General features: G+C 39.5%; 3 protein-coding genes across 9 annotated transcripts; 2 read left to right on the top strand and 1 right to left on the bottom strand.

Annotated features, from left to right (window-relative positions):
• Positions 1–1,637: 1,637 nt before the first annotated feature.
• LOC144004617 (chymotrypsin-like protease CTRL-1) lies at positions 1,638–6,062 on the top strand. Its single transcript, XM_077501953.1, has 6 exons — positions 1,638–1,798; positions 2,699–2,716; positions 2,793–2,955; positions 3,974–4,242; positions 4,726–4,874; positions 4,954–6,062. The coding sequence occupies exons 1-6, from the start codon at positions 1,744–1,746 to the stop codon at positions 5,275–5,277; spliced, it is 978 nt and encodes a 325-aa protein (XP_077358079.1). The 5' UTR covers positions 1,638–1,743; the 3' UTR covers positions 5,278–6,062.
• Positions 6,063–7,289: 1,227 nt separating this feature from the next.
• On the bottom strand, positions 7,290–18,291 carry aldoab (aldolase a, fructose-bisphosphate, b). 5 transcript variants are annotated; one of them, XM_077501949.1, is made up of 8 exons: positions 18,212–18,291; positions 17,751–17,829; positions 10,998–11,116; positions 10,046–10,312; positions 9,788–9,948; positions 9,465–9,723; positions 7,771–7,970; positions 7,290–7,648 (listed from the first exon to the last, which is right to left on the bottom strand). In XM_077501949.1, the coding sequence occupies exons 3-8, from the start codon at positions 11,107–11,109 to the stop codon at positions 7,556–7,558; spliced, it is 1,092 nt and encodes a 363-aa protein (XP_077358075.1). In that variant the 5' UTR covers positions 11,110–11,116; positions 17,751–17,829; positions 18,212–18,291; the 3' UTR covers positions 7,290–7,555. The 5 variants fall into 5 exon arrangements, with proteins under 5 accessions (XP_077358075.1, XP_077358077.1, XP_077358076.1 ...); XM_077501951.1 differs by having other exon boundaries at positions 17,751–17,862; positions 18,212–18,253; XM_077501950.1 differs by lacking the exon at positions 18,212–18,291 and having other exon boundaries at positions 17,751–17,984.
• Positions 11,783–25,600, top strand: LOC144004604 (integrin alpha-M-like). 3 transcript variants are annotated; one of them, XM_077501928.1, is made up of 31 exons: positions 11,783–12,022; positions 14,961–15,050; positions 15,982–16,084; positions 16,160–16,257; positions 16,332–16,402; positions 16,470–16,584; positions 19,108–19,235; positions 19,307–19,449; positions 19,541–19,691; positions 19,773–19,923; positions 20,208–20,284; positions 20,368–20,479; positions 21,115–21,251; positions 21,323–21,469; positions 21,550–21,759; positions 21,822–21,955; positions 22,052–22,194; positions 22,271–22,425; positions 22,498–22,623; positions 22,689–22,762; positions 22,831–22,972; positions 23,718–23,816; positions 24,026–24,105; positions 24,176–24,262; positions 24,334–24,403; positions 24,480–24,578; positions 24,668–24,748; positions 24,826–24,936; positions 25,012–25,125; positions 25,189–25,299; positions 25,381–25,600. In XM_077501928.1, exons 2-31 carry the CDS (start codon positions 15,014–15,016, stop codon positions 25,477–25,479), a joined length of 3,405 nt encoding a protein of 1,134 aa, XP_077358054.1. In that variant the 5' UTR covers positions 11,783–12,022; positions 14,961–15,013; the 3' UTR covers positions 25,480–25,600. The 3 variants fall into 3 exon arrangements, with proteins under 3 accessions (XP_077358054.1, XP_077358053.1, XP_077358055.1); XM_077501927.1 differs by having other exon boundaries at positions 11,783–12,151; XM_077501929.1 differs by lacking the exon at positions 11,783–12,022 and having other exon boundaries at positions 14,951–15,046.
• The last annotated feature ends 149 nt before the right edge of the window (positions 25,601–25,749 follow it).

Raw genomic sequence — 25,749 nt, 5'->3', positions numbered from 1 at the left:
ACATCTCCAATTGCACCACACGGCATAAATAATTGAGCATATGAATGATTAGATACGCTTGTTGGCACACATGTTGCTATAACATGGGTGATCAAACGCACTAATTAAACATAACAAATAAGACGCAATGTTTACATTGATCATGTGCCAAAAGGCTGAGCTCAGGATGTCAGAGCAAAGAAGTTGAACTAGTCCGAGGTGTGGTGAGTCCAATTCTCTTGGGCTTACCTCACCCCGCCCCACTTTTTCCCCTAGGTGTGCTTGTGCGTGTGAGTGGTTGTTCGTCTCTGTATGCCCTGCGATTGGCTGGCAACCAGTTCAGGGTGTAGCCTGCCTAAAGCCCAAAGCCAGCTGAGATAGGCTCCAGCACCCGCCGCGACCCTTGTGAGGAATAAGCGGTCAAGAAAATGGATGGATAGTATGTCTCCAACTCTCTCAAATTGTGTTGTATTTTTAAGACTTGTCCAATGAAGAGATTTTCCAATACAGATGACAGCAGCTAAGCTAACAAATGCTATTGTCAGAATTCAGTAAGCGCACACCACCACCACTTTTCCTTTGCTTTATTTCACTTGAGTACACACACACACATTATATAAGAGCTCCGTTTTGTTAACTTGACATTTTGTATTACCTTTGCGAGCAAAAGGAGATTGACAGGCAAGTTGTTCAAAAACAATTTCCGCGGTTATTGTTAGCTATCTTAGCTTCTTTTTTTTTTTTGTTAGTACGCCATGCTAGCAAAGCGATAGGAACATGTTATGTTTTGATAGTGAGTTATATTTTCTTCTTCTCAGTACTAAGAAGAAGAAAATACAATTCACCATTACAATTTACCATTACACTGACTGAATGTAATCCTGCTTGGCCATCATTGGCTGAAAGAAAGCGGTCGGACGCATATGAGCAATACGAATTGTATAACAGAACGTATGGTGTTCCACAGGGTTCAATTCTGGGGCCTCTGCTGTTTCTTTTTGCCACTGGGTTCCATCTTAAGAAAACAGCGGCGGGTTGTTTTAAAGTGTGAAAAGGTTTGGTGAATGCGCATAGGAAAATGGTTAGCATTAGCACACAGTTGATATCCGCTGACATAACATTAACACGATCCTGCTTGGTATGAATATTTCAAGACTCCCTGCGATCAGATAGCAAAGCTAACCACTACTATCACCCACAACTAGCTTTTTTTTTAATTGTATTTTTTATACTCTTTGACCCACATAGTTGTCAGACAAACATTTAGCTAATCCACAGAGCGTCATAAAAGTAATTTGTAATGGGAATCAATTGGAAAATGAGAACATGGCGCATGATTAGCGATTTGTTGACTTTAAAGTCGAGATTTAAACCTTCAGTCCATGGACAAGCCACTCTATCGTGTTCATCTCTTCTAATAACAAATGTCAAAGACTCAGGAAACCTCTTTAGAAAAGACAGTCACCGTTCACTGCGGTCAAAGTGCAAATCGGAGCGATGTCACTCACGACAGGCTAACCAAGACCAGTAGGAGCGCATTCCAAAGTTGGGCTCATGAAATATGATTGCTACTTGTCATAAGCGCATCATTGCAAACACACAACCTGTCCATATAAGCCGTCATTGTGCCTGCCGCAAACATTAGACGCTGTCACAATGCAAGCGAGTGTTACAAAAACTGGTTTCATAGGCGTTGCCACCGTATAAATAGACACACGAGGCCGGCAAAACAAAACAGTGAGCTTACGCCTGCGCTTGAACAACATGATGCTGCGGACAACGTGCGCGCTCCTTTTCGGTATATTTCTCACATTTCAAGGTGAGTACACACACGATTGTACAGTTTTCATTTTGAGAACGTTTTCAGGCTAAATTCATTGGATATCATATTGCACGCTAGTACGGTTGCCTTGGAAATATTGTAGGACGCAAACAAAACCTTGTAAACAATGATCGCAGGCGGGATCACTATGTTTAAGAAAAAGCAGCCAAAATGTGGTTGAAGGGGAATTTTTATTCCCATTCAGAACGGAATCTGATTTTAATGATCAACTTTTGATTTTATATTTTACATGCTTTTATTTTCTACGATAATGCAAAATTAGCCACCCCCCAGTGTGCATTATATTTCCCCTGGAATACAAAATAAAGTTACATAATTGGTTTTGATGTCTAAAATTGAACTTTCTACTTGACTTTTGTGGCACTATTAGTCGAATTTAACTCTTTGACCGCCAAAAACGTTTAATAACAATTAGTGAAATAATGATGTATGCCGCCATAAACATTAAATGACTTCAACTACATTTTTTTTTTTTTTTTTAAATCAATGGGCAGTGCAACGTCTACGTGCAGCGCCGCCTGGTCAATGGGTTGTGGAATCAAAAACACCCACAATTAATTTTGAAATTACAATGAAACATGACGGAATCTGATGAGATCCGATGAAATAGAATGTTTTCAAGGATGGTGTGAATGATCAAATATTATATAACAATATTCTGTTCGCCTTGAAAGATGAGTTAAAATGCTCGAAATCGGCTGGCACTGTTGGCATTGTTTTTTTTTTTTGGATAAAGGTGTGGCAGTAAACTGGGAAGCATACCAGAGCAAAAATAAAATCCTGCTTATTTTGACCCAAAACATAGCATTTAAAACTACTCTATCAGTAACACTGGAACGTGAACACTAATTCTTTTGTTCATCTCTTTTCTTATAGGTGGCTCGAAAGCTCAGGGTAAGTTCTGCAATCAGGCGATATAACATCACATTACTCTATATTTGAGTCGTTAATTTCTCCATGGTCCCCCCAGAATGTGGTACAGCCCCATTAAACCCAAGGATCGTCGGCGGTGAAGACGCCCCGCCGGGCTCGTGGCCCTGGCAAGTCAGCTTGCACGTGAATGGGAGTCACATATGTGGGGGGACCGTGATCAGCGAGGAATGGGTGCTCACGGCCGCCCATTGCATTGCAAGGTAAGGCCAGCCAAAAGAAAGATTAAAGTCTCTTCTTTCATCAGGAAAAAAAAAGTATGTTTCGATCTGTTTCCGTTTTGCAGCAATTAGCATTAGAAGAGAGCTAAGTTTAATCAGTTTTCACAAATCTATTTAAAATTCAAAGTAATTTAGCTTTTTTCTACATGGCCCTGGTTGATCACCTTTGATCTGCTGCCACCTGCTGGCCGTTTGTGTAATAACTATCATTTCTGCAACAGTTCTTTGCAGTTGAGAGGGCGCATCAAAGCCTTCTCTATGCTCTAGCATTAAAAAAAACAACAACAACAACAAAAAAACGTATAAATACGTCTTTGGGACACTTAGAACATTTAAAAAAACGTATTTATACGTTATTGGGAGCAAATGAGTTAACTGGTCGTGGGGGTGCTGGAGCCTATCCCAGCCGGCTTCAGGCAGTAGGCGTGTTACACCCTGAACTGGTTGCCAGCAGAGCATGATTAATCATATCTATAAAAAGATAAGAGTCAATTAATTGTCATAACCTTTACAAATCCTGTACTGAGTTAGGGGTGTGGCATGGGCCAACCCTATAATTGACAGTTGAGTAGAATTTACACAGATTGGATCGGCATCAGGTGTTTTTTTTTGTTGTTGTTGTTTTTGTGTATTGACTGTTTATCAACATTTTTGGGAGCGTTTTTAAGGTTTATTGTTTTGTTTTTTTTCCCCTCAATGCATTTCATTGGGTGTCAATTCTTAACATTTTAGCGGATCTAGTGAGCAAAAATTCTGGAAAAAAAAACAAAAAGAAAAAAAATGAAATTAGGAGTATATTATTTAATTATTATTAATTTTTTTTTAATTCAAATTTGTGTTCACCCCAACAGGAAAATTATTCTTGGCAAGACTTATTTATTTATTTATTTATTTTATTTTTAGAGTTAAGCTAAACTCACTCATAACCAGCAACGAAATTTCAGCAACCAGTTCTAATTAATTATGAATTATATATATATTTTTTCTTTTCCAAATGCAGCACTGACCTCGATGTTTGGCTCCTGTACTTTGGAAAACAAAATCAAAGTACCACTGCTCCCAACGAGATCAACCGCACTTTGGCCCAAATCATCGTTCACCCAAACTACACCGAACAGAACTTCCAAAACGACATCGCGCTCATGAGGCTGAGCAGCGCCGTCACTTACAACGACTTCATCAGACCCATTTGCATGGCAAGCAATTCCAGCCAGTTCAACAACGGCACCGAGTGCTGGGGCACTGGATGGGGCAGGCTTGGGGCTGATGGTGAGCGTACTATCCAAAGAGATCATGCATTTTTGGTGTGTAAAGGCAGAGCTAGCTAGCTAACTACTAGATTATCTAGTACAGTTTGTATGGTGCTGGTCCATCAAAACTTTTAGTGCGAAACTCAAACACATTTTGAACATTTTTGAACAACCTAACTAAAGAGAACACATACAAATATATTTAGAGAGTACAAGAGCAATGAATAAAAATATATAAAATAAAATAAACTTACAGCTGTTGCTTTCTGTTGGCATAAAAAGCAGGATTAAAGAGGATGTGACATTCAATAATCCTCAGCAAAAACTAAGCTGACCTGAACTATTTCCTGTTTTCATTCTTCTTCTTTCCAATTTGGTGTCAAACAAAATAGCATTTCACCATCTAGTGGTCGACTGTGGAATGACACCCAAAATTCAAATTCATCATTGTTGGGGGTGCTGTTTAGTCAACTGGTGAAAATGACTTTCCCTTCTCCCGCAGAACCAAACGTGGCCTTTGAAAGACTGCAAGAAGTTGAAATTCCAATCATTGGAAACAAGCAATGCAGTTGCGTCTACGACCTGGTGGATAACGTAAACGTCACCAGCAATATGATATGTGCAGGAGAGGAGGGCAAAGGAATATGCCAGGTTCATGTCCTACGATTATGACGCGGCGCTCGCCATTCCGAGCTTCATTCGTCATTTTCTTTTTTAAATGTGTTTTCAGGGTGATTCCGGCGGACCTGTGCAGTGTAAACAAGGCTCGGTGTGGATCCAGGCGGGCCTCGCCAGTTTCGGCGTGCCTTGCGCCACCGGGATTTTCCCCGAAGTCTTCACCCGTTTGTCGTTTTACCAGGACTGGATTACGGCACAAGTGGCAGGGGCCACCATTAGTTTTGTCACCTACACCTCAACGGGCGTCGACGAAGACGCCAGCTTCGTGTGCCCGGAGAATTTCGGTGTCGACGTAGATGACACGGACTCGTCAGCCGCGGCGCCTCTTTCTTATCTTAGCCTCTTGCTCTGCCTGCTGTGCATTCAGGCTTTGTAACTTGACTGAATCGTACCATGTAGAATGGAACATGTTCATAATTTTTTTATTTATATTCTTTATGAATCACATTCAATTACATTTCTTTCTTCAAGCTTTGCATCCAATGATTCTATTGCGCAATGTACACGCCAAACGTATAAGCCAACATGCTGAATATTAACTCATTTGCTCCCAATAACGTGTAAATACGTTTTTTTAAATGTTCTAAGTGTCCCAAAGACGTATTTATACGTTTTTGTTTGTTTGTTTTTTTAATGCTAGAGCATACAGAAGGCTTTGATGCAGCCTCTCAACTGCAAAGAACGGTTGCAGAAATGGTAGTTATTACACAAACGTCCAGCAGGTGGCAGCAGAGCAAAGGAGATCAACCAGGGCCATGAAAAAAGCTAGAAAAAAAATTACAATTTTGAATAGATTTGTGAAAACTGATGAAACTTAGCTCTCTTCTAATACTAATTGCTGCAAAACGGAAACGGATAGAAACATACTTTTTTTTTTCCTGATGAAAGAAGAGACTTTAATCTTTCTTTTGATAGGTTCCATGCTTTTATAGCAAGAGAACACAATATTCTGTGGGCCTTGCAAAATCAGTCCAATTCCAGTAAAACAGTCGGGAGCGAACGGGATTGCTTCTGTGAAAATGGCTGGGAGTTAATATTGTAACAACACTGCGAAGGTTTATGGGGTCAACTCGATATTACAGTTCCTATTGTATTCTTAATCGCGCCAATTTTACTGATTGTTTTTTTAAATAAAGAACAAGTGCTTAATTTGAACACTAATTTGGTCAGTTGTGTCTAAGTTTTACAATAATGTGTTGTATGTGTGTGCCCCCACCAGTCTAAGCACAACATTCTGATTAATATCGTGTTTGGGGAATGTGAGTTAAGCAGAAAAATCTACCCACTGTGCGGCCATTTCGTCACTTTCTTTTCGACTGAAAATGACATCACAGTTGTTTTCGAACTCAGGTAACGACCAATCACGGCTCAGCTCGCAAACGTCACATGACAGAAATCAGTAAACAAATGAGCGGCGATTCCGGGTGGGGAATGTCGTTGCCTGAGCGACTGTGATGTCATTTTTAGGCGACAGCAAGACACAAAATGGCCGCCGCTGGGATGGATAAAAACAGGTGGATTTTTATTTCTTTGTTTTTTGTTTATTGAACATATAAATACAAAATAGAAAAGTGAAAGAAAAGAAAAATTTAAAAAGGAACTAATTATTACTAAAACAAAAAATACTAAGCAATGTAGCAATGCATGAAAATTAAAAATTTAAATCGTAAGCACTTTTTAATAAAAATAAATTATATTTTTCATTTTGTTGAATGTTGAAAATACTTCTTAATTCACATTCCATAAATGCAAAATTAAACAAAATATTTTTTAGACTAAACATATTATATCAGAACATATTATAAAGAAAAATGTGCATTTAAATAATTAAATAAAATATAACGTAACATTAACAATGAACATTCGTTCATGATACTGTGTTATTAACCACAGTAGAAAGATCTTCCTTGAGCCAAGTGTGTCAACAAGGAAACTTGAATATTAAATTCACGGTGTCATTGTCGCTCTTAATGCAGTGATGTAACAAAGCTTACGTAACAAAGCTCAACGCCCAATTAATTTTTGTGTCAATCATCATGTAGAAACACTGCCAAGTGAGGTGAGCAGTTAAATATGTCATAATTACCTTGGTTGTAATTTTCAAATGTCACTGCATCGATGCCAAATTTAGACTCATGGTAATTGTCATCCACCTGCTGTGATCAAACATCACTTAACACATTCACTGCCAGCCTAGCAAAAATGCATCATTTGACGTCGTTTTCCGTCAATGGCAGTGAATGAGTTAATTAGTCCAAAATTGGTGTTGATTCACTTGAAAAAAACACACCTTTGTTTATTTATCTAAACCAGGGAATTTTTTTCTCAGCGCCACCAGGGGGCCACATAAGACCACACACATCCCAAAAAGGAAGTCAACACAACACAGAAGGGTAAACACTTTATTCCACTGAACCGCTATCAATGACATCACTGCGCATGATGGAATCGATCCAATGAAAAGTCGTCCAACTTGTGTAAAAACAGTGTGGGAATAATCACCTGAGAAAAGGTGTGATTCGGCGTTAAGGTCAAGGGAATGGAGGCAAATCTTCCGCTTGCGACAACCTAGAGGAGCTTTCCCCGCTCTCACTGTCAACCGAGAGGTGACGAGCACAATCAAGTGTGAGAGGGTGAACGTGGTGATTTGCTTTTTAATAAGCGTGGTTAGCCACAAACAGGGACTCTCCGCCAGCAGCGCTGGGTCCAGAGGAAGCGTATTTCCCCTGGCACGCCTGGCTGTTGGCCTAAAAGAGAAAAAACACGCAAAAATCCATTTGTACTTTTCTACTTTACTATGAATCACCTGTTTTCCTGCGTACACTTTTTAATCAAATATTTGCGCTCGGATATTTGCGCCAGCACGCACCAGAGCTCTCTTGATGAACTCCTCCTGGCACGCCTTTCCGTTCTCCTTTTTGCCGCCCCAGGCCTTGAGGGCCGACGCCTGCAGGGCACGTCCGTATGAGAAGGTCAGGGCCCAGGGCCTGTGAAGGGGGCACTGGTTCATGGCGTTCAGGTTGACCGAGGCCTCCTCCTCACTCTGACCGCCGGACAAGAAGGTGACGCCTAAGCAGGAAGTGGAGAAGAACCATTTGAGTTAATTGTGGGCAATGGATATGCAATTATGGTATGCAGTACAAATGTGTGTGGAAGAATTGCTCTCAATGTTTTTAGGTCTGATTTTGACCAATCAGATGCTACTTCAAATGTGCATTGCCATCCAATAGGAAAACAGTATCGCTTTTAAAATAATAATAATAATAATAATAATAATAATAATAAAATCAAGTTTAAAATAAAAAAAAAATAGATGCATTGAGCCTCCTTATTTATTTCATTACATCATGCAATTTCTTAAGGTATGTTAAATATGGTAATAATATCAATATTGCATAGTTTCCAAATATCGTGCAGCCCTAGTAGAAATTTAAAAAATGCCTACAAAAAAATTGTTAGGTTACAATAATAAATATGGGTTAGTAATTTCAAGAATATTTTTAAATTTCCAAGCCACAATATTAAAGTCTAAGTTTAGTCATATTTTAAAAATCCCTTAACATTCCATAAAATGATAAAATATTTTTTCCAAATTTTTCATTAATATAAAAATATGGTTGCATCTTTTAATTCGTTGATATAGTAATTTAATATTAATTCATAGATGTACTGGAACAAAACAAGTGTGACATTGATTGGTGTTGAAGTCATTTTTCTGCCACTAGATGGCATAATTGCGTTAGATATTGGTGACAGCTCTGTATTTTTCCTTTCATATTAAGAGCGGTCTAATTTCTAACATGAAGTCGTGCTAACTTTTTAAAGGTGCGTCTTTTTGAGAATAAGGTTATCTTTTTTAAGATTAACTTGTCAAAATATGACTGAAATTAGACTTTATTATTATGACTTGAAAATGTAAAAAATGTTAAAAAAAATTGAAATTACGAATCCAATTTATTATCGTAACCTTACAATTTTTTTCTCGGCATTTTGTGAATTAAAATAAAAACTAAATGTAATTTTCAACTTGATTTTATTTTTTATTATTTGGTTGTTGTTGTTTGTTTGTTTGTTTGTTTTTTGGGGGGGGGGGGGGGGGTGCAGGGGATTGTATTTAGTGTTAATAATGCCCCTAGATACCGTTTTCTTATTGGACAGCAATGCGCATTTGAAGTAACATCTGATTGGTCAAAGTCGATAGACCTAAAATCAATGAGATTGGTGTTGAGGTCGTTTTTCTGTCACTAGATGGCATAATTGTGTTTGTTCGCTATTGGTGACAGCTCAGTGCATTTTTCTTTTCATATTAAGAGCTGTCTAATTTCAAACAAGAGGTCATGCTAAAAAAAATTTTTTTACAACCAATGTGTGTCTTTTTTAGAATAAAGTTGTATTTTTAAAATTGACTTGTTAAAGAACAGATATAAAATGTGTGATTAATTTGCGATTAATCGCAAGTTAAATATTGAAGTCATTACGATCAAACATTTTACTTGACTGACACCCCTAACATCTAGCCATGTTTGAGAACCCCTGGATTAGAAAAGGGAGGTTTTGTCGAACCAGGGACTGCGGGGGGCACGGTGCGGCGGAGGGCGGTAACGGTAGCCATGGCGATCTCCTGGTTGCTGTACTTCGTGGAGCAGGAGTGGCCGGCGGTCACCATGTTGGGCTTGAGCAGAGTGCCCTCCAGGTAGACATGGTGGTCCGACAGAGCCTTGTAAACGGCAGCCAGGACCTTCTCGGTGACGTACTGGCAGCGCTTCAGGTCATGGTCGCCATCGGGGAGGATCTCGGGCTCCACGATGGGCACGATGCCGTGCTGCGGAAAAGGAGGAGTATTACGTGAGGTCGTTAAATACGGAAACTAATCGTCGCCGTCCTACCATCTGGCAGATGCTGGCATAGCGGGCCAGGACGTTGGCGTTCTCAATGATGGCCAGATGTGAGGGGGTGGTGGAGGTGATCTTCAGCACACAACGCCATTTGGCAAAGTCGGCGCCGTCCTTCTTGTACTGAGCGCAGCGCTCATACAGTCCATCCAGACCTGGAACAAATAAGAAGCATTCGTATTTATCAAAACAAATACATTTGCTGAAGTCATTTCTTCAAAATGACCAAAATGGTTTGTTATCGGGGCTCACCCTGAGTGGTGGTCTCGCCGTTGGTTCCGGCCAGGGGGACGACGCCTTTGTCGACCTTGATGCCCACCACCATGCCTCTCTCTTTGAGGTACTGGGGGAACACCTTGCCGCTGTCGGTCTTCTGGTACATGGTCTCGTGGAAGAGGATGACGCCGCCGATGCAAGGGGTGGCGCGCTCGTCGGCGGTGAAGAGGAGCTGGCGGTACAGCCTCCTGTTCTCCTCAGTGTTCTCAGCGTTGATGCTCTGGAAGCGCTTGGCGACGCTGCCTGGAGACGACGGGCAAAATGTGTTGGGACACTTGGCTACTGAACATACAGGAAGTTCATTTTTTATTTTTTTTTATTTACACTTAGGTGAAGACTTAGGTGAAGACAGGCTCCATATTTTTTATTTATTTATTTATTTTTAATGTTTGTTTTTAAATTGTTTTCAATGTATTTCATTCTTTATTTAACTTGTTTTTTTTTAGTATTTTATTTTTATATATGGAAATGCTTGCTTAAAAAAATGTGCTATAGAAATAAAGTGGATTGGACAGTCTCCATTTGGATGTCTTATGCAAAATCTATTGGTAAGATGAATTACGATTTAGATTCGAACTCATTCACTGCCACTGACGGATATACGCGTAAAAAAAAATCAGCGTTGATGCTCTGGAAGCGCTTGGCGACGCTGCCTGGAGACGACGGGCAAATGTGTTGGGACACAAATTATTTTCAATGTATTTCTTTCTTTATTATAATTATTGTTTTTTTTAGTATTGTATTGACTCTTTTTTATTTTTATATGAAAACGCTTGCTTACAAAAATGTGCTATAGAAATAAAGTGGATTTGATTGGACAGTCTCCATTTGGATGTCTTGTACAAAATCTCATGATTCAGATTTGAACTCATTCAATGCCATTGACGGATATACACGTAAAAAAAAAAAAAAAAAAAAAAAAAAATACCGGTAGACTCATCGGCGGCGAGGATTCCCTTGCCGGTAGCGACGATCCTGTGAGCGATATCACTGAGCTCCTTCTTCTGCTCAGGAGTGAGGAAGGGGTATGCGTGAGGCATCTTGACTCTGTTCGGGGGGGAGATACAAGAGATTGTTGATTTATGCTTGTGGCTCAAAACGAAACCTTATCAAAGACTTAGTGAAGGAAGTGATGGGAGAGGACCCTGCCTGGTACTACACCGCACAACATCCTGCCTGACCAACAAATGACGGAGAGTTTGTTCACATGTTCAGTAACCACCCCACCCCACCCCCCCCGATCTTACACATGTGACTACCACAAGCATTCCATTTTCTCCCCTCTTATCCGTGACCTTTCCAGCTTTTCCATTGCATGCCTCGGCTTGACCCCGCCCCCGACAAGACTAAACTAAATATACACTGCACAGCAATGCGTGTCTTAGCACTAAAGACATGACACAAAACAAGAAAGTCATGCTAGCAACAATTATACAACATGGTTTATATAATACTTCATAAAGTCTTAACAAATCTTACTTGTGATATGTTAATGGTATTAGTTCACAATAAAAAAATAAAATAGTTGAACATGCTACAACGTATTAGCTACAATATTTTATATTTTACCGTCATTACTATACCACACACGCACATTGCTAATTTTAAGGTAGACTTTTTTTAGTGCATACACGACAACGTGGAATGCTTTTAAACCATGCAAAATACGTGAAAAGTGACGAAAGTCAACGCCACAGTTGTCTTTTTTTTTTTACCTTTAAGTTCAGAAGGAGAGCTGGGAGAAGAAAGAGGGAGGTAGAGAAGTGGCCTTCGTCTGCGACACCCTCTGGGCTCGCTGGCCCTCGTATTTATCCTCCCGTTGTGACCCTTCACATTTCAGCTGCTCGGCTATAAAAAGAACAGGACGCAACTGGAGACCCCTCGTGACATTCAGCGCGTCTCGGGCCGGAGTGGTGGCGGTGGCGGGTGGCCAGCGAAAGGGCAAACGGTCCAGTGAGTGCAAAACGGAGGAAATGAAGAAAACACGCAGGAAGGAATTATTGCTTCTCTGTAACGTTTTGGATGAAGTGGTTTTCGCTTTCTGGGTTCAAGGACTGGGACCCTGTTTTAAAAACAGTTTAGGTAAAAATTGTAATAAAATATATATGCAATACATTTAAATTAAATTGCTATTTAAATAAAATAATTACATTTGCACTGTATGTTAAGTAATATTAAAGCTACTAACCGCAGAAGATTGCATTTCGAATCACTACTGCCACCAGTGGCCGAAAAATGAAACTGCATTTCGCTTTTTTTTTTTTAACTATTTTGCCTTCGTCATGTACACATATGCACACATGACGTCAGACAGTCAGAAGGCGGGAAATTCGTACCCGAATCCAGTCTGAAAACTACTGGCCATTGGCTAACAGGAATTCCCATTATGAATAGCTAAGGTGTTAATTGTTATAAATTGTCATAAAATGGTCAAATAAAAAGGCTATTGTAAATATATTTTTGGGCACAAAGTGCTGATATAAACTCATCATATTTTAACAAGTGAATTTCTTAAATGCAATTTTACCAAAGTAAAAATAAACCTTTTAATTTTGGGGGGGAATTCTCGAAAAAAAAATAGGACCAAACTCGAAAAACTACACCTTTTGTTCTTAAAAAAAATACATGACTACATTTCTATAATAATACATCTTTTGACTTGCAGATTAAGTGTACTATAAATTAAATTGAGTTTATTTGATGATTTCACAATCATATCAGAACTTTTACACTAAGCAATTGGTTTATTACGTGTTTTACTGGTATTGAATACTTATTTCCATTCAACATTTTTTGGACCCCCAAGCTACGACTTGTGGACCCCACGGAGGTCCACGGACCCTACTTTGGTAACCACAGCCCTATACTGTAAACCCATGACAAACTCGCACATGTGTCAACTGCAAGGAGCGCCGCAGCATTTATAAAGCAGCGCCATAACGTTATATACGAGACACCGAAAGCTCCTTTCGTAATCCAACCCGCTCGCAGTAACGCAGCGCGAGCTGATCCTTGACCTTTCTGTGACCTTTTCCCTGTCGTCCTTTCTCGGCGGGAGGAGGTCGGGGTCAGATGGCATGCCCGGTAAAGGTCACACATGCACACAGTCCAGTTGCACACAAGCTTTGATCGGCCAGTCGTCGAGCAGAAAGTCGCACGTGGGCGTGAAGATTTGCAACACTGATATGGCTATTCTGTTTTTTTTTCTGTGACTTTATACCATGAGTGACTGAGCAGTGTTGTGTGCCACTATGCATATTTATTTCGCACTTATTTAGGCGGAATAATAAGTGGTTTTCACTAAACGCAACAAGAGCTTAGTTGTAGTTTTTAGTATCGCGAGTATAAATCGCAAGGGTGGGAAAAAATGTAGCCGAAAAGACAAAAGAGAGTCCTACTTCCCGAAAAGTAGCTGTGGTCTTGACAAATCAGCGTGCACAGCTCTGATAACTTTGAGGACAACAACCACAAGCCAAGTTCTCCTTTGACGTGTCATTTCGCTTGACATTTACTATTATGTTTTGGCAACCAGTTTGAGTGACATTTCATAGACACAGATCAAAGAGCAGCATCATAATGAAACATTTTTTTCCTAAAATTATGTGAATTGTAAGGAGTGTAGATGAATTGTAAAAAAAATAAAATAAAAAATAAAAATAAATAAATAAAATAAAATAAAAAAAATTCTATAACCACCAGGGGCAGTGCTGCGCTAGCCTCAAATTGTTTACCTGTTGAAGAAGAACTACAGCAAGTTCTATGTTAAATATTTGGAGAGAAAAGTTATATATATATATATATATATAGTACAAATACACTTGCTTCATTTCAGTAGATTTCTCTAAATTTAAAAACAGATATTTGGACTTTTTACTCCCTTTGTCAGATATGCTTGTGGTTATACAACCAAATTGTATTTTAACAGTTTTGTGCATCAATTTACAACGTTGGCAAAGCTATGGAAACAGAAGTCGGAACTAATGCTAGCTGCTAGCTTCTCATTACAAGCACCATGGCAATTATTCTAAAAGGGGAACTACTATTTTGTATGCAGTTTTTTCTACCATTGTGCCAAGTTATCAAATTAGGTTTTGCATATAATTAACAGTTAAAAAAAAACAAAAACGTTTGTAGGCCTAATTATTGAATCAGTACTTCTACTTTATCCACTACTACAACTACTTTATCTTTTTATGCTAGCATCTGAGTATATTTTTCACATCTACTATCTAATAACAAATACATGGTAGTATTGCAAAATCATCTTTTATCTACGTGTGAACGCACATAAAGCTTATTCATATATACACCTAAATAGAACGTCCATACTATTTTAAATGTTTGACTCAGTAGTCAGAAGGTGAAAAGGGGGATATTGCACAAACGTCTGCCTTTCATGGATCTGCTGCAATGTTGAACTTCCTGCTATGACAATGAAATGAGACGACAAAGAGGAAGTAAAAGCAAAAGCAGAAATACATCGAGTTATTTTTGGGATATTTTAAAGAATAATGATTTAGTTTCAATCTTTTTTTGTGACGGTACTGTATCAACAAGATCATACACTATGTAAAAATATTATTATTATTATTATTATTATTATTATTATTATTATTATTTTATTTGTAATTTTTATTTTTTAAGTAGTAAAGTCAATCAGGCAGCTGCAACTGCCAATTGTCAAGATAAAAAATAGAGAAAAATATTATTTATAATGCGGTCTATTATACTAGCTAAGCAGTCATTGAGTGAGGACGCACGGTTGTTTGTGTCCCTCCCACCGAATGGTGAGATAAAATAGTCATCTTCCATCTGAGTTCCTCTTCCTCCCTCTTCTAGCCGTCACGTTATTGATTCTGTCATTTTTTGCCTTCGACATCTTCCTGTCTAGGTGTTGCCTTGCAGCATTTGCAGGCTTTAAGTGCAATCTGTGAGAGTGACACGATGGACTGGCTCACTTCGACTACATTTTTCATCGTAGGTAAGATAAGAATCTATTGTATCTATCTATCTATCTATCTATCTATCTATCAATCCTATCTATCTATCTATCTATCTATCTATCGTATCTATCTATCGTATCTATCGTATCTATCTATCGTATCTATCGTATCTATCGTATCTACCTATCTATCTATCGTATCTATCTATCTATCGTATCTATCTATCGTATCTATCTATCTATCGTATCTATCTATCTATCGTATCTATCTATCGTATCTATCTATCTATCAATCCTATCTATCTATCTATCTATCTATCTATCGTATCTATCGTATCTATCTATCGTATCTATCGTATCTATCTATCTATCGTATCTATCTATCTATCGTATCTATCTATCGTATCTATCTATCTATCAATCCTATCTATCTATCTATCTATCTATCTATCTATCTATCGTATCTATCGTATCTATCTATCGTATCTATCGTATCTATCGTATCTATCGTATCTATCGTATCTACCTATCTATCTATCGTATCTATCTATCTATCGTATCTATCTATCGTATCTATCTATCGTATCTATCGTATCTATCGTATCTATCTATCTATCGTATCTATCTATCGTATCTATCTATCGTATCTATCTATCGTATCTATCTATCGTATCTATCGTATCTATCTATCGTATCTATCTATCGTATCTATCGTATCTATCATATCTATCGTATCTATCGTATCTACCTATCTATCGTATCTATCGTATCTATCTATCGTATCTATCGTATCTATCTATCGTATCTATCGTATCTATCGTATCTATCTATCGTATCTATCTATCTATCGTATCTATCTATCTATCTATCTATCGTATCTCATACCATACCATACCATATATGGAGCTTTAGGCCTACATCAACATCAGCACGATTACACACTTTGTTCTTGTTTTTTTTTTCTTCTCAGTATTTAAAACCACACTTGGTTTCAATATTGACCCTGTGGCTTGGAAGACCTTAAGGAACCCCACAGAAAGTTTCGGATACCAGATAGTACAAAGACAATCCGAGTGAGTGAAAGAATTGGATCCCAATGTTTTCTGTAATATGTTATGACGATCGCTTATCTGGTTCCATTTGATCAGCTTGCTGATCAGCGCACCCCTTGATCAATATTCACCGGACAGGAGAGGTCAAATCTTTAAATGCTCCACGGAGTCGTGCAATGCGCTGCGAATGTCAGGTGAGCGACACGCTTTGGGATAATCGTTCAAAGTGGAGGGATCAAATACGGACTAACCAAACCCTTCCTCACAGTGCCGTCTTTTGCCGTCAACATGTCTCTTGGTTTGACCATGACAATTGATCCGTCCACACGTGTCGCCATGGTGAGTCAAAGTGATTTTTCAGGTGTGTTGTGAATTCCTTCTCATCACGAACTGGACTGCTTTGCAGGCATGTGGTCCGACCATCCCAAAAGACTGCGGAAGCATCACCATGTACAACGGCGTGTGCTTGTCAATAGACACTTCTGATCGCATCGGACCTCCCTTGCCTTCTTCTCTTGACGGTTCTGCACTTTTCACTTTTTTTGTTTGTTGATAATGTCTAATAATACACTTAGGAGGAGGGTTAGTAATGTTAAAACAGCTAGCAAGCACAAATTTTAAACAGCCATTTTTATCAATAATGTTTTGACAGTATATTAGCTAGCAATACTAAGCTAGCATTAGCACTACAAACAAGCCAATGCTAGCCACGGTTAGGGTTGCCAACTGTCCCGTATTAGCCGGGACGCCACGTATTTTTGGGCTAAATTGTTATGTCCCGCATGGGTCCTCAAAAGTCCCGTAAAATAATTCTCAGTTTTTACACGAAATGCAGCAAACGGCATCTTAGCCATTTTTGGACCACGGGTGCTCCCGTAGGTTGACAAGTGACAAGGAAGTTGCTCGTAGCCAATAAAATGAGTTGCTGGGTGTGACGTTCTATGTGGAGATTTTGCAAGGTAGAGAGGCAACTAATAACAAAATTTTAAAAATTAAAAAAAAAAGAGAGAGAGAGAGGCACTTCCTGGTTTCGTCACAGCTTCATGTCGCCTACACTCACTCTAAACGCGATCTGCCTTCGGTGTCGGTTGGCGTGGGTTCACTTCTTCGCCTGGGAGACCATGTGTGTGGCTTACAAGTTTTAAGCTTCTGTGAGTGATAACAAAACAAAAAATAACAAAAACTCTAAACGCCGATCTTAATACGCCGGCTGCGAACGGGGCGGGAGAAATACAAGATGTATTCTCGTACTATTTATGAACAAATACTACGAGAAGGAGAGAAGACTGCTTGAGTCAGCCAGTTCTTTTGCAATTTCATTTTTTTGCACCTATTTTTTTTTTATTATTATTTTTTTTTTAGGGAAAAGGATAAATTGTGGTTTATTTGAGGTTTTGTATGATGTTACATAATGATGGCCTGCAGTAAGGATTAAAGGGAATGTACAAACTTTGTGCATTTCGAATCGAATCAGAATATACACTGATTTCACACATCATGCTCACGCCACCGTGACACTGTGCCGCGCACCTGTCCCTGATTTCGGGATGAGAAAGTTAGCAACCCTAGCCACGGTTTCTAACAAGTTACAAATACTATATTGCCAAATGTTCTCAGTTTGAAGATTTATTTTATGGAGTGTAAAGTACAATCAATTAAAATTTAAAAAAAGAAATGATAAACGTACCCGCTAAGCTAATTCCGCACTGCTACTGAAGTCTCTCACACTGTCTTGCTAGTGAACTCCAACAGGTCCCTTCTTCTTCCTGGAAAAGATGACAGCTGGATGGCCGCTAAGACTGGATAAAATGGATTTTTATTTTTATCAAGCCACGTATCAAAAATGCTGTAGCATGAGAGCCACCTAGCTAATTTGCTAACTGCCTTGTCATTGCAAGCATCTACGTAAAAGACACAAAAACTGTGCCAACGTTAGTACTCTTTTATCTTTGTTTAATTCCCTTTCAAGTCGTGTCCCAGCTTATAACAAAAACTAAAGTTAGCTATGATAAATGTTTATGACATCAACTCAAGGAGATGAATACACACAACAAGCTGAGTGAGCCTTTTACCACACACAAGCTATAGAATAGCGAAATACACAATTAACAAATAAAGTAAGTTTTAATAAATATATTGACGACTTACCTTACTAGTCTAATGACCAGTTGTTGGCAACTAAGGGAATTGGAGATATTCCATGAACATGGCAGTGAGAGGCAGTCCGATATGCCCGTCGCCTCTGATTGGTTGTTTTTCCTTGGGCGGTGGTTTTTCGCAAAACAGATTCAAGCCATAAGATGGTGCTAGAGAGGGATCATTTGCCCCCAGATCATTTCAATAACGCCCTAGTGTCACTTCTAAGAAATATGACAAAAGTGATTATTTTGGGGAGTTCCTCTTTAACTCTTTTACTACCACACGTTATTTAAAAAAAAAAAAAAAAAAAAAAAAAAAAAACAATGCTACATCAACAACATGGGGTACCACATGAAAGATCGTATTCCATTTTTTTTCATTAGAAAAAAAGTATGTTTCTACCTTATTCCGTTCTTCAGTAATCACCATTTGAAAATAGGTCATTTGAGTGACATTGAGCGAAAATTGAAAAGAAAAGTTACATTTTCTCCACAACAGTGACTTTGATACTAATATTTTTTGTTTAGTGACGCTCCGTCAAATTAGGTTTAATGTTACAACGGCTTTGATCATTCACGTCAGCCTTGAAAACGTTGTATTTTATCAGATTGCGTCATGTTTCATTGTAATTCGCAGCTCTAGTTAGGGCCCGAGCAGCTACCGCTGCCATCTGCTGGCCATAGTTAGTGGGTGTTTTTGATTTCACAACTCATTGACCTGGCTGCGCTGCACTTGGATGTTGCACTGACCACTGATATATTAAAAAAAAAGTAGTTGACGTCACTTAACGTTTATGGCGGCATACATCGTGATTTTACTAAACGTTATTTAACGTTTTTGGCGGTCAAAGAGGAAAGATACAAATGAAATGAAAAACAACAATTCCTCTTCTTTTTCTTGACAAGAGTGCCGAAGTCAAGCAGACATCGCATTTCTGCTGGATGGCTCGGGGAGTGTGCTTGCTACCGACTTTACAAAAATGAAGACTTTCGTCATTAATCTCATCGGCTCTTTTTTGGACAAAGATTCCAAGGTGAGAGACTGTCGGACTATTTTGTGTTTCTGGACACATTTGAATATATGTCTTGTTTCTCTCCTCCCAAGTTCTCCGTGGTCCAGTTCTCCAACTCTCCTAAAATCCATAATTTTTTTTTTAACTTCAACGTTAACACCTGGAAAAATGACATTTCTGGAATACAGCAGATGAGATCGACGACAAACACAGCCCGTGCCATCCAAAGTGTTGTGTATGTTTTTTCTCTCTACCCACTTATGCAATCTGAATACATAGCATTATTACAAAAAATATGAATTGACAAGCGGTATTTGTGTTGGTAGGGATAACGTATTTGTGGAAAGAACAGGTTCCAGGCCCAATGTGAAGAAGATTCTAATAGTGATCACGGATGGAGAATCCACTGACAGCCCAAATTTGCCATCAGCGATAGCTGCAGCCGCCAGAAAAAATATCATTCGATTTGCTATTGGGGTGAGTTCTATTTTAAGCACGCCACAACTTGAAAGTTGGGAGTTCACATTCTTAAATGTTGCCATATTTCTTTTCGGTAAGGTGGGCGGTGCTTTTAACAGCGGCAAGGCGAAACAGGAGCTGAACCTGATCGCATCTTCTCCCTCATCAAAGTATGTGTTTCGAGTGGAGAACTTCGCCGCGCTTGATGCAATACGGCAGACTCTGCAGGATAGCATCTTTGCTATTGAAGGTACTGATGGAGTATTGGTTTTTTTTCTTCCATTAAAAAAACAAAAACAAAAAAACAATCAGGATTTCTATTTGTTCACTGTACAATGCATTGTTGAAATGGTCACAATGAAAATAAATACTCAAATAAATACTCATTTCATAGGATTAAAGTCTAACAATTATAAGATTTTTTTTTTTTGCATTTTATAAGTAATAAAATATAAAATCGTAATTACACGTATAAGGGGGGGGGGGGGAAATGACCTGATCAAAATATAATGCATGTTTACGTCATTATGGCAGGCGGCTCTCAATCGAGCGGCGAGGCCCTCAAAATGGAGATGGCTCAGCGGGGATTCAGTGCTGCCTTTGTGCCCGGGGTACCCAAACAGCACACATGAAAAAGCGCAAATCGTTTTGTGGCTTTCAAACTATGTTTCTTACATTTCTGTGGTCATTCCAGGGAATGCAGATGGCAGCTGTCGGGGCAAACGAATGGAGAGGAGGCTTCCAAACATACACAAGACAGGGAGGCTCCTATTTTCCCATGAACATTGCTCCTGACAGCTATCTAGGTATGTGAGAATAATATGGAAAATTGATTTATTGAATTGCTGTCTGTTAGAATCAATTTGATCACTTGTTGCTGGGTAGAGTTCATCATAGGGCTGTGCAATTACCGGTAATCGAAATTCAATTACAATTTCAATTATTACATTCCACAATTAATGAGTTGGCTTAATCATAAACAAAAATAAAAGATTATTAATACTAATTTTGAGTTGTTTAAATGTCCATATTTGCACTTTTTTAAATTTAAATATACATATATATATATATATTTTAACTATTAATAAAAATCTTGTTTCATCCAAAAGAAACTTGCAACTTAATTATACTTATTGAAGTGTTTCAATGAAATTTATTTGTCTTACTATTTTTCAAGTTTAAACATTTTCTTGTTTTGCTCCAAAAACAAAACAAAACAAACGGTCGTCCTAATCATGATTTCAATTATTACCAAATTAATCGTGTTTAATCTTTTCTTCATAATCGAGTTCGTTATGCTCAATTTTAACATAATAAGGGCTTGAGCTGCGTTAGGTAATCTTCAACACTATTAAATACTAAACACCCATTGGGACAAAAGACACACAGCACCATCTGCTGGATGTGGAGCCACATTGCACATCTCCATCTCCTATTTCAGGTTATTCCATGACAGTTGCCCGAACGCAATACGCGAGGTTGACAGTAGTTGGTGCTCCGAGATATCAACACAGAGGAGTTGTGATGGTGATTTCCCAAAACAGGCTAGAACAAACAATAGATCCTTTCCAATGGCAGGTATGAAAAAAGGAAATGTGAAAAAAAAAACTTTCAGATGCTTTCTATGAAAACAGTTGTTGTTGCTGCAGTATCAGATCGGCGAGTATTTCGGGGCGGTGGTCTGCGCCATGGATGTGAATCGGGACGCCATCACGGATGTCATCCTCATATCCGCCCCCATGTTTATGGAGGAGGATAGAGAGGGGAGGGTTTATGTTTGCAACATGATCGGTTTGGTGAGCCAGCCTGAAAATGTTATTTTTATTTTCACTTGAAAATCAAGCCTATCGACACTGACTGTCATCTTCATGATCAGAAAGTTGAGTGTCGGTTCGACTCTCCGGTAGTCCTCAGGGGAGTGCAGTCTCCCAGAGGGCGCTTCGGCGCTTCGCTTGCCATACTGCCTGACCTCAATTCGGATGGACTCAATGAGGTGGCGGTCGGGGCGCCGTTGGAGGACGACGGGCAAGGCAGCGTCTACGTATTCCACGGCGAGCGAACAGGGATCTCGACTACTTTCTCACAGGTCACTGATTTTTCTCTGGACTCAACAGAGGTGGCAAAAGTGCTCACTCTTCGCTTATTTAGAGGATTGCTGGCTCAGAAGTCACGTCTGGACTCAGGTTTTTCGGCATGTCCATCAGCCAGTCCTCCGGAGACCTCAGCAGGGACAACCTGCCGGACTTTGCAGTGGGTTCAAAAGGAGCAGTCATCTTACTCAGGTCTCCATTGGTGCTTCATCTGGGGAATTAAGATTTTTTTTTTGTTCGTTTAGCCAGGAAACTGACGCAAAACATCATTTGTCCGTGTGCTTCCAGATCCAAACCTATCGTAATGGTCGAAAGCATGCTGTCCTACACCCCAAAACAAGTCTCGACGAAAAACGCCGACTGTATCAATCCAAAGAACTTTATGGCAGAAATCTGCTTCATGATGGTCCGATACTCGCCCGTGCAAACAGGTGCCTGATTCTCCACTCGTCATTCAATGCCTGGCGCATTCCTCACGTTAACGTGTTCAACTTGAACATGTCACAGCGGCAGCGAGAGTTAATTATACTTTAACGCTGGACGCCACCCGCAAGGTGCCCAACAACCGGGCTCACATCGGTGAGAAAATCCGAGAGACGAGCGGCACCATGGTTCTCGATTTAGCGGTGGCGCAATGCCTAAGAGTCAACTTCTTCATCCAGGTGAGATGTTGGGTGACCCCAAGGCTCCGTCCGAGGCTCACGTGCTCTTCCTCACCATGTTGACGTTCACAGCCCTGCCCAGAAGACGCTTTGAATCCGCTTTACAATGACCTGAGATTCACATTTGAAGGTTTGCCCGCCGCCAATAAGCTGAGCCCGAGTCTGGCCCAACAGACCCAGACGGCCACGATTTATCCGGTGAGAAAGCTTCGTTCACCTGTGCAGTGTTTTCAAGTGTTTAACCCTTCACCTGCTCTCTACAGTTGGCCTTCGAGATCGACTGTGGCGTAGATAACAAATGCGTAGATAACCTCAAGCTGGATTTTAACTTTAGCAGGTAAGATATTGATCAAGTTTTTCAAGTTCTGCTTCGGACAATGTTTAACCTCTTTGATCTTCGAGCAGATCTTTGGAGGTGAAAGTGGGCATTGATGAGCTCTTGAATGTCACCGTATCGGTGGAGAACCTGGGAGAAAACTCCTACAACACCCTTGTTGTTCTCACGTACCCAGCCGAATTCTCCTACCGGAAGTTTACCGCCCTGCAGGTAGGGATGAACCTAAACAAGACTTCTTCCTCTGGCTATGGTGATTTGGGTGTTTTCACAAAGGTTGAATGGAGGCTACTGGATTCCTTTTGTTTGTGGAAGATGTTTCACCTTTAATTCAAAAAACTTCTCGAGTTCGAAAATTTCCAGCGGTCTTTCTTAACTCATACACTCGCATCCATTTTCACTCAAGCAACCCCCTTTCGTGCCCGGCTGTTTTACTGTATTTTGACCCACAGAATATTGTGGGTTCCATAAACATGGAACCTACCAAGAAAAAAGTATATTTGTATCTGTTTCCGTTTTGCAGCAATTAGCATTAGCATATAGTTAAGTTTAATCAATATTCACATTCCTGGTGAAAACACTGACAAAAAGAGCTTGTTGCAACATGGCCCTGGCTGATCTCTTATACTCTGCTGCCACCTGCTGGCCGTTTTTTGTAATAACTACCATTACAAGTGAACTCTTCAGGTCAGAAGCTGCATCAAAGCCTTCTGTATGCTCTAGCATAAAAAACAACAACGTATAAATATGTTTTTGCAGGTGAAGTATTAAAAAACACATTTGTACATTTTTGGGTTTGGGTTTCCAAAGGAATGTCACTTCATTTGATTGTCAAAATCTAGAACTGAAGAAGCCTTTTGGATCAAAGATAAAAACCAGTTGACTTTGACAATGACCATGACCCGGGTTGACTGAGAATCTACACAGACATGATTCTGGATTTCTTTTCTCCATAAAGGGACGAATTGAGTGCAACTCTCTGGACAGTGAAGGCGGTCTATCTCGGGGAAAGACAGACTGCACCATTGACAAGCCCATTTTCAGGAGTAACTCAACGGTTGGTTCAGTGCTACGTAAACTGAGGTTAAAAAAAGTAGAACATTAAATCAGTATAGTACTTGCATCTACGTTTACCGGAGTCTTTCCTGCCCGTACTTTTTAACTCATTCACTGCCATTGACGGCTATAGACGTCAAAAATTCATTTTAACCGGACGAATGAATGAGTTGCAATAAAACGAATGTCTCTAATTTTATTTCATTTCAGGCTGTCTTCGTGGTGTCGTATGGCATCGAAACTAACAGCCAACTGGACAACAGGATTTTTATCACAGCAAATGCAACAAGGTAAAGTTCTTTCATCATTATACATGACGCCATATGTAGTTGTACACTTGAATTATGGTCTGTCTTTTAGTGGGAACGAGCAACATTCGGCTTTAAGCCAACTTTACCAAAAAAAAGACATTGGTGTGAAATACAGCATTTTCGTTACAATGGAAAGGTGTGTATTTGGACAGGAATGATAACGTGAGCATTAATTGACCTTTCCACTTATCAGACATTTCTTTTCAGTTCTCTTAGCTACATCAACTTCACCTATGGAAAGAATGACTTGCAGAAATCAGTCGAGCAATCCGTTCTGGTAAGTCATTATTGAAAGAATAAAACATTCAGGTGGATTTATTATTTTGTTGAAGCGCCATTGTTGACTTTGTTAGGTTTCCAACAACATCCGAGCATTTAACGTGACAGTGGTGATCAGGGTGCCAGTGAAACTTGGCGAAAAGGACATTTGGGCAAATCTGAGCTCTTTACAGGTAGTGCATTATATTGTCACTTGAATACACCTGAACCTTGTTGGGTAACGAGCATCTTTGTTGAAGTGACATAACTGTCTCCATTTTAGATTCCAGACTGCCAATATAGCACTGATGAAAGCGCTAATGTCATAGATTTTGTTGGTCAGATGCAAAAAAATAAGATAGTGGTAAGAAACGCAACAATTTGTTTTTGGCCACTTTATGAGATACACCTGCATAAAATTGCGCTTGAATGTCCCCGCAGGACTGTTCGGTGGCAACGTGCAGGGTGTTCAAGTGCATTCGGTTCATGGGAAGGCTTGAGGGTAAACGGTACAAAATATCAGCCAATATGAGTTCAGCATGGATCCAGCAGGTAGCGCCGAAGTGTGTGTGTTAAACGGATGCGTAATTGTACAGCCCATCTAAGTGCACTATATTGCTCAAACAGATTGAACTTGAAAAAGCCAAATTCATCTTTACCACCACGGCCAGTCTGGAGTATGACAAGAACCAGTACATCTTCTTTTCGACATCATCTAATAACATCCCTCCTGACTTCAAGGTAATTTTACATTAAGATGGAACAGCTTGAATGTATCGACCGAAATGATATTGGGAATTTCAGATTGAAACGGAGGTGGAAGTGTATCCCCAACCGGACTTTACTAAAGAGATCGTCGGAGGGTCCTTAGGGGGTTTGGCTATACTGGTTATCCTCTCAGCTGTCCTTTATAAGGTGAGGAAATAAGTACATGAAAGAACTGAATACATCACACAAATACATCCTGATAATATTCCAACATTTTTCTATTGATAGGCTGGATTCTTCAAGAGTAAATACAAGGAGATGATTAACGATGCAGACGGCGCAGAAACAGACGGCCCGGTGCTTGACGAGGCCGCAAACGTGGAGTGATAACAAAATTTTTTCAGCCATGTCAGCCTTTTGCTTGATGTTGCAAAAAACACTGGGGTCATTGTCCATGAGGGCGAACCCATATGACACAGTCGAGAACATAAAGAACATTCTTGCACTATTATTTTGTGTGTAGAAAGAATGGGTGCATTTGTATGACATCAATTATTTTAAAGACATTGGTCTTTAGAACGTCTTTATCATTGTCGGTATGTTGTGATGTATTTTATTTTAATGTTAAAATTATTCACAAAAATAACAAAATCTGAG

Source organism: Festucalex cinctus, chromosome 17, assembly GCF_051991245.1.
Source record: "Festucalex cinctus isolate MCC-2025b chromosome 17, RoL_Fcin_1.0, whole genome shotgun sequence".
Classification (NCBI taxonomy): Eukaryota; Metazoa; Chordata; class Actinopteri; order Syngnathiformes; family Syngnathidae; genus Festucalex; species Festucalex cinctus.
The sequence above is the reverse complement of the archived record's forward strand: the minus strand, read 5'-3'. Positions and strand labels throughout refer to the sequence as shown.

What these genes read in the sequence shown, in the direction of transcription:
- aldoab (XM_077501949.1), bottom strand. Translation starts at nt 11,109, where the DNA reads ATGCCTCACGCATACCCCTTCCTCACTCCTGAGCAGAAGAAGGAGCTC. An exon ending in CGTGCCCCCCGCAGTCCCTG is followed by an intron (nt 7,971 to 9,464) that starts GTTCGACAAAAC and finishes CTTCCTGCTTAG; the next exon opens with GCGTCACCTTCTTGTCCGGC. An exon ending in AGTTCATCAAGAGAGCTCTG is followed by an intron (nt 7,649 to 7,770) that starts GTGCGTGCTGGC and finishes TTTCTCTTTTAG; the next exon opens with GCCAACAGCCAGGCGTGCCA.
- LOC144004604 (XM_077501927.1), top strand. Translation starts at nt 12,043, where the DNA reads ATGAAGAAAACACGCAGGAAGGAATTATTGCTTCTCTGTAACGTTTTG. An exon ending in TAGATCCTTTCCAATGGCAG is followed by an intron (nt 21,252 to 21,322) that starts GTATGAAAAAAG and finishes TTGTTGCTGCAG; the next exon opens with TATCAGATCGGCGAGTATTT. An exon ending in TCTCAGCTGTCCTTTATAAG is followed by an intron (nt 25,300 to 25,380) that starts GTGAGGAAATAA and finishes TTCTATTGATAG; the next exon opens with GCTGGATTCTTCAAGAGTAA.
- LOC144004617 (XM_077501953.1), top strand. Translation starts at nt 1,744, where the DNA reads ATGATGCTGCGGACAACGTGCGCGCTCCTTTTCGGTATATTTCTCACA. An exon ending in GGGCAGGCTTGGGGCTGATG is followed by an intron (nt 4,243 to 4,725) that starts GTGAGCGTACTA and finishes CTTCTCCCGCAG; the next exon opens with AACCAAACGTGGCCTTTGAA. An exon ending in AGGGCAAAGGAATATGCCAG is followed by an intron (nt 4,875 to 4,953) that starts GTTCATGTCCTA and finishes ATGTGTTTTCAG; the next exon opens with GGTGATTCCGGCGGACCTGT.